This window comes from Toxotes jaculatrix, chromosome 17, assembly GCF_017976425.1.
Source record: "Toxotes jaculatrix isolate fToxJac2 chromosome 17, fToxJac2.pri, whole genome shotgun sequence".
NCBI lineage: Eukaryota > Metazoa > Chordata > Actinopteri > Toxotidae > Toxotes > Toxotes jaculatrix.
In genome coordinates, this window is record NC_054410.1 from 19527292 (window position 1) to 19535274 (window position 7983).

Here is a 7983-nt window from a genome sequence, read left to right on the forward strand (position 1 = left end):
TGGGTTACATAGGATGTGGACAGGGATAAAACTGTTCCCTCTGTGACCAAATAGTCTTCTCCACTGCACATAATGCTATTTGGGGGAATTTAGTATGCACTGGTTGTAAGGGTGATTCTAATTATTATTAATAATTGTGGTCACGTGGTAAAGCCTCAGCCATATTAAAGAGATTCAATTTGTACCAATGTATACAAAAACCTGTCATATTTATGAAAGGGCACATATGTCAACAATGTAATTAAGTCTTGTCAAATGAGAGGATTTAAAATCTTTTCATCAAAAAAGTCAGTTTGGTTGCTATAGTGACGTGAGAGTGCAATAAATTAAAATAAGACCATCCCATTGTCACTTTAATCTAAACCATAGCTCTCAGCCTAAATTCTAAATACAATGTATTTATGTTATTTATTTTATCTTTTTTTTTCCTGGTCACTTGTTTTCATTACCTTGTGTTGTCTTCTTGACAGACTGAAAAAGAAAGGCCTCAGAGGAAAGATTACTGTAATCTTTTCTTTTTGTATTTCAGTTGGTGCCCACTACAGGGAGGCAGAAGTAGTTCATGTTACTTTAAAGCTTAGCTCACTGCTCCAGTGAGCTGACACTAGTTAAAAGAAGATAAGTAAATCACTAAAAATAACTGACTCACAGAGCAGTTTAGGCCTTTTGGTAAATATGGCCAATGAAAACATCGCTGTAGTATCCATTGACAAATTTATAGTGACAAGATTAAGGTGTTCTATATCCTAAAATGGATGATAGAATAGAAGAATAGAATAGTACATGTTTTCTAATGCAAATGGTACACTTTCATCCATATTTTAATGAGTTTATTTTTTTTCCCTTTTTTCTATGGAAATGGCCCAAGGGCTAAATAGGGAGAAATTGTTTTCTCAGCTATAAAAAGCCACCTGAGGCCAGCCCTCATTACCCAAATGAGCTTATAGTCTTACAAGTAGGTGAGTTTTATATGCTTTAACGTGGCATATGTGCACGCTGAGGAGTTCACTGAAAGCCTCACTAATCCTCTCAGCTGCTTGTCCTTTGCGAGGTACAGAAGGAAGTGTTTCAGAGCACGCTACAAGGAAATTTTTATAAACATGACCACCAATCTGTGGATTTATTTTTCCCCATCTCTGACAGGTGGAAGAGATTTGTAAAATGGATTTATCAGTATTTTGTTTTGGTAGCTTCCTCCTGGAAAGGGATCTTATCAGACTCAACAGCCACAGTCATCTGAAAATGACAGATACAGCAGGTGGCTAAGGACCTTGGCTATTCTTTGCACCATTCACTGCATTGGCTGCTCTGCTGTATTGGTGTCTCTAAGAAGACATAAAAATCAGCTGGTATTTGAAAGCATCAAAAATGGGCTGCTCACCATCCAAAGGTAACAATTTTGGGACCCTGGGTTCCATGAGGAAGAGCAGAATGCTGCCCCCTTCACCTCAAGAAAGCCCCAGACAGCCTCCGAGAGAAGATGGAGACAACCTTAATTCAACTGCATCTACAGATGTGGATACGAAGGAGAGGAACACAGCTGGACAAACCCAGGTATTTCAGAAAGAGGCACATATGACCCCACAAAAAAAGAGATCTGTGACTGAGCTTGCCCCAGAAGCAGTAAACATGGATAAACTGGGGAGTCAAGGAATGGACAACAACATGGTGTCCCAGAGAAAAGAGAAAAATTATGACAAGCAGGATGTAACAGAGAAAAAGACTGGCAGAAAACCAAAGAAAACCAACAGAGGTGCGAAAGTTCTTAAAAAGAAAGACAAAGACAAACCATCTGCAGAGCACAAAGTGGACTTTCCAGAACCTCTAGTTAAAGCTCACCAAGCTGCTTATGCCTTTTTGAATCCTAGCATAAACAAATATGACATTCTGCTTGGACTTTTGGAACAAGCAACCCAAACTCAGGGTTCTGTGCAGCCCATGGTTGCTTTTATGGCTCTACGATATGAGGAAATTATTCAGGGACTGGAAGAGATGGCAGATGAGGGAGAAAAAGTTTTAAAAGAAAATGGAGAACATCTTGCTTGGCCAAGTCAAATGAAAAACCTCTCATCTTCTCCACCTTTGAAGTCTGGCTCTGCTAATATTGAGCCCCCACCAGATTTGTTACAGCAGCTGCTTCAGTACACCACACAGAGAATGCGAAATGTGAGCCAGACTATTAGTGGACTTGGGGACTCTGCTTTGGAGGAGGCAGTGGAGTACTTTGCCTCAGTCTCAGAGCTTTTAGAGGAGAAACTGAAAGTCAAACGTGCAGTAGAGACTAGGCTAATGCAGCTCTTAACTCGTATTGAAATGGCCTCTCTGCGCAAGCCTGGGCCAGAGGATTCTGCTCTGTTTAGTGAGGACAGTGGCATTGGGGCTGAGAGTGAATCCCTTGCTGGATCTGAAAGACGCCATAGACGAGAGAGTTGTGAGTCCACTGGAACAAATAGAACTACTCCTGTCAGTCCTATGGGATACACCTCTATGAACAGTAGGAAAGGAGTGTCAAGGCAAAAGCTTCAAAGCCAAATAAGCCCAAGCGTTTCCCTCACTTCACTAAACTCATTAGGTTCTATATGTACCATAATGGCTAATGATCAAAGAGATTCATTGTTAGGATCGATCTCCTTAGATGATGGGGAGGAAGACGACAATGATGATGAGGAAATGGATACAGGAATGGGAGATGTGCAAGTAGGGCTTAGAAAGCGATCAAATTCCTCACCTGTAGACTGTGTACAACAACACCTACGCCGCCTGCCCCCAAAACGTATAGAAAATCCCCAAAATGTAGAAATGACTCTCAAAATGAAAAATGCTATAAGTGGTAGGATACAGTTTGTCCCATCACAGAACCCTAGTGCCAAAACAAAGGCAGTAGGTAGCCCAAAAACCAGTAGACGGCAGTGGGCGGATGAGGCAGAGCAATCTCCAAGGAGGCCTCAAACAGCAGCACCTGTTCGGAAGGCAGTGGTAAAAAAGACCCCTGTTGCTAGAGAGCAACGTTCACGGTCAGCAGAATCCCTGCGGAGCAAAGGTGAAGATCCTACTCTGCTTGAACTTGAAAGGACTCAGAAGGATTTAAGCCAGAGGTTGCAAAAGATGAGTAAAAGCAAGGCAGGAGTAAACACAAGGACTGTTCCATCTAAACAAAATCAAGGAAGCTCACCAGCACAGTCTCCGGCAATAAATCGCAAAAATCCATCTCTAGAAAAGAACAGCAATCCCCAACCATTTAAAAACAAAGCAGACTTGACAAGGCACAACAATAAAAAACAGGAGGTAACTAGTGATGTGGAAGAAGACAAACAGAAGAACAAGAAAACATTCAAGGGTCCTGTAAAAGCTACCCCACCCCCAAGTCCTCCTTCATCACCACGTCCATCCTCAGGTCTTCACAGAGGCAGGAATTCAGTCAAAAAACTCATTGATACTTTCAGTCAAGGAATAGAGGAACTTGACAGTCCTAAAGTTCTGGGGCCTCTCAAAGGAGTACGGAAGTGTGGTGTTCCTGTGTTACCCGGTTTAGGAAATGTGGAAGCTGTGCTTAGTGCTGGGATAACCAGCTGTAGGCCTGAATCCATCTCATCCGAGAAAACTGATGATTTAGATCTTGATAGTCTTCCTCCGCCTCCACTGGAAGTATTAATGGACAATTCCTTTGAAGGTGCCCAGAGTCTTTCAACTGGTGTAGCAGGTGATGGGGCTACAAAAACTGGCAAATCACTGTTAAAAAGGACTGTAGTATCGCAACGACTGAGGGCCTCGGTTCAGTCAGTGACAGTGCTGCCAAGCAAAGGAGGCTTGCCACCAGCTTCCAAGGTTATTTCCCTTGCTAGAGCAGATCAACAAGACACATCTGCTCCGACAAAGGTTAGCCAACCAGATGCTAAATTGGAGGCAGACCCAGGAAAGGAAAAGGACTCTTTGTACCAGCAAGCCAAAAAGACTATACACCTAAGACACTCTTCAGACTGTCAGACAGAGAGATCATCAGCCATTTATGTTGAAACTAATCCACCTGCCTGTCAAGAAGAATCAACAGACTTTCAAGATGGTTGCAACCTTTCAGTGCCTGAACTTAGCACTACAGTGTCTACATTGCCTCCTTCTTCAGTAGTCACAAGCCAACCACCTGCTACCCCACCTAAGTCTAGGGGTCGAATGTTACCATCCACACCTTCTACATCAAGCAGCTTACATCGAAGACTTCCCAGTCCCCACAATTTCAAAAGGCAAACTACTCCACCATCTTCAGCTAGTCCCCCTGTTAACAGGATGCTCCCCACACCAACAGCGGCTCAGAGGAGGCTCCCCAGTCCACCTGTTGCAAAGCAGAACATCTTAAACTCAAACTCAGCCTCCTCATACCCTTTCAAAGCACCGTCTCCACCTGCCTCGCCAAAAGTACAAAGATGGTCAAGAGAGAACAGCAGTGAAGACTCATCTAGTGCTCGGATGATCAGTAATGCACGTTCAGTCTTCTGCCCTGCATCGCCATCCCTGTTTGAAGCCCAGCCATGTTCAGTTCCAAGACCCCCTCAAGCATGGGCCGCTACTGGTGTGTCTTTTCTCTCACGTCCTTTGGGAAATCGCTCAAGGTTTCCAGTATCTGTTCAAGGACCTCGGCCCTTCATTCGACGCAGTCATTCAGACCGAAGGCCAAGTCTAAGTCTGCCTCCAAGATCCCCAGGCATCTCAGTGGCTGAGACTTGTGGGAGTGAGCCAGCAATTTATTCACAGGGGTGAGTGTTTAAAAGTGTTTTTACGTTGCACATCTTAAAACCCTTCAGCATGGTGTTCTCTTCCATACTTGATGGTGTTTTAATTTGTAGGTACCTTACTTTCATAATAGGTTCCTTATTTTTTTTAATTTTCTGGTACAGTTCTTTGGAAATTTCCCATTTGGTACTAATTATGAGAAAAATGGAGAACATATTTAGTTTAGGGGGTAAGAACTCACTCATCAGGGTTTTTCAGAAAGAGCCAGGAAAAATATTGCAGGCAGTATGGAGGTTGTTTGCATTTATAAGAAGACATTAATATAATAGAATTTGTAATAACTCAGAGCCACTTGGGGAAATGTTCCTTTGTAAGTTTGTGTCTCATAGTTGTTCTATGGAAAACACACTGTTCCCAGTGTGTTTTCCGTTTTAGTTAGTTGTTTGTTTTTTTTTTAATCCATGCATTGTTGGTTACCAACTATAACATCTGAGCATCTTCCGCATTCCCCATTTAGTATCAAATTATATAACTCCTTCCAAGAAATATCCAGCTCCAAATTACTAGGAAAGTTTCCTGAAATTCAGTAGGAAAGTAACGGACCTCTAAAAAATGGCTGACATTCACACACATTATTTTTTCATTCATATGTGTCATTGTTTAAGAACTAACATGGCAGACCTACTTCATTTTTATGAAACATCAGTATCAAACTAAACTGCAATTATCTCTGAAATCAGATTACTCATCTACTGTACGTACGCAACATAATAAACTGATAACAATGTCCACTGTGACATAACTCAGTGTAAGATAAGTGTTTATGATAAGCAAAACAGTTCTTTTTGTTTGTTTGTTTGTTTTTTATTTAAAGAGTGTAAGTGATTGATGTGGTAAAGGTGCATCAAGGACGAGAGAGAATATTGGAATTAAACAGGGCTAGAGCTTAAGAGCATCACATACAATATACAAGGTATAAGGCCTTGGATTGAATAATCTCTTCTCTACAACTTTATCTTGTCATTGCTAGTAACACAAATATCTTATACTAAGAATAACTGTCTAATTCTAGGGCCTTTTGCACCTACATGGTCTAACATGTTTTCTTCCAAAGTGACTGAGTTAACTAATGTTGCTAATTACAGTAATGCACCATGCCTGTTTATAACTGACACAAACCCACCTGGCCCACTTCCCTAATCACTAATGACAACATTCTCCATTCATTCTTACAGACTGGATGATGAACCAACCAGGGATGATGAAGCATGGGGTAGCCAATCAGACCTCAGAGCTACACCACGCTCTGCATCACACCCAGATCTGTGTGTTGTTGGTCAGGCCTTGCACAGAGACTAAAGGGGCCAATGACGGGCTAGTGGGATTATGGATTAGCAGGCCTTACCAGGGATTTAAGGTGATGTTGTTTATTCCACTGAGTACAGAGGAGAAGCTAATTCTATTCACTTGTTGTGGTCACACACCTTCACAGCGTTCAGAACTAAATGTGTTTCAGGGTTTATTTGATATTTGCATACATGTATGCATGCCCCGTGTCGGTGCATTAACATGCTCTTGAAGTGGTTTGTGCATAGCATGTGTTTCAGAGAGGAAAACATTTTATAACACAATTTCATGTTTACAATACATGGAACTCATCATCTGGACTCTACAATGATTCTACAGATTGTCCACCCAAATCAGAAATGTGTCAACAAGTGTTTTAGAAACAAATCATGCTTGAAGTTGCATAAGTTTACTTTGAGTTAATACAGATCGGTGTTTACATCATCAAAATGAAAATACTATGTGATGTCTTGGTGGCCCAGTGGTCAAAGGTATCCATCCTTCTTCTATTAAAAAAGCAGAAGAAGTCCAGAAACAAATTGTGTTAATATGTAATGAAGTGTTATTCCTTCATTACTGTCTCATTGCATTAACTTAAAGTAAATATAACACATCAGTGGAATGATTCCAGGATTTTGTGTCTAGGGTTTTTGGAAATTTCTGGTTTAAGCAATAATGTCATCATCATTAAGAGAAAATCATATGATTGTTATTAAGTAAACATTGTAAGTCCTTCAATGCGATGTCAGTTCTCTCTTTGCTGCAAGCTGTACCTGTCTGCCATTATTTTCATTTTTTAAAAATCAATTATTTTTCTGTTTCATGTTTCTTTTTTACTATTTGTTTATTAATAAAAAATTTCACCTATCATTTTTTTTCTGTTTAATTGGGTCAAATTTTAATTGACTGATTTATCAACTATTAAGTTTTGAACTAGTATCTAGTTTAAAACTAGTAAAGGTAAGTAAGCCTATTTACCCAAGTACTATACTCAAGCTGGCTACAGATTTGAGGTGCATGTAGTTTACGTGAGTATTATTAGTTCTTTTTAGTCCACTACATTTATTTTATAGTGTGTACAGTTACAAGTTACTTTACCATTAAAGACTGCATAAAACATATGGAGACCTTCTAAAATATGACACTGTGGCATAAATTAAATTACCCGACAGTATTTAAAATTAAAGCTGATATAAATACCCAATTGATAGAAAATCAAAACTATCCTAATAATTAATTAATTGTTAAAATCATAGCTTCTCAAAAAGAAAATTTCAAAAGTAATTTTTAAGTTTGACTGTTGGTCAAACAAAACAAACCATCTGAAGGCATCACTTCAGCTCTTGGTAGCTGTGATGGCCATTTATGGCTATTCCCTGACGTTTTACAAACCAAACAATGACTAATTACAAAATTAGCAGATTAATTCGTAATGAAAATAATCACAGAGCTGTTGTATTCCACACATGTCCAGAATTGGAAATATGCTTTTAGGTCTCCACTGACTTCCACTAACATCTATTTGCTGAAAAGAGGCAGATGGCAATTTCTAAACATTTGTTGGATCTCACAAAGCTCAACACTTACACAAGCAAAGTGCTGTGAAAATGATGCTTTCTTCAAGGGCTCAAACAAGTGGAGCCACATCTGCATAAATAAGGCATAAAGCAATGTGAGTGCTGTACTGTGTTCAGATGAAACCTGACATATATATTTCTTTTCTTTTACATTTTCTCATTCCTTGGAGATGAGTTACTCATGCTGCAGTAAATACCAGCTTTGTGTTCAAACATATCAAAACAACAACACTTTTACTGCTGTTTTTTTGGTTGTATTTGCAAATTAAAAGCTCATAGTGGCCTCATAAGGCCATCAAATCCATGAAGAACCACAGCACAGTGCCCAGCACTG

At 40.0% G+C, this 7983-nt stretch overlaps 1 protein-coding gene across 1 annotated transcript; it reads left to right on the forward strand.

Annotated features, from left to right (window-relative positions):
- The first annotated feature begins 1368 nt into the window (after positions 1-1368).
- On the forward strand, positions 1369-6084 carry pcare1 (photoreceptor cilium actin regulator 1). The gene is made up of 2 exons (XM_041061187.1): positions 1369-4748; positions 5961-6084. The coding sequence occupies exons 1-2, from the start codon at positions 1369-1371 to the stop codon at positions 6082-6084; spliced, it is 3504 nt and encodes a 1167-aa protein (XP_040917121.1).
- Positions 6085-7983: the final 1899 nt, after the last annotated feature.

Coding starts and splice junctions, on each gene's coding strand:
- pcare1 (XM_041061187.1), top strand. CDS start 1,369: ATGGGCTGCTCACCATCCAAAGGTAACAATTTTGGGACCCTGGGTTCC. Junction 4,749..5,960: donor CCAGCAATTTATTCACAGGG/GTGAGTGTTTAA, acceptor TCATTCTTACAG/ACTGGATGATGAACCAACCA.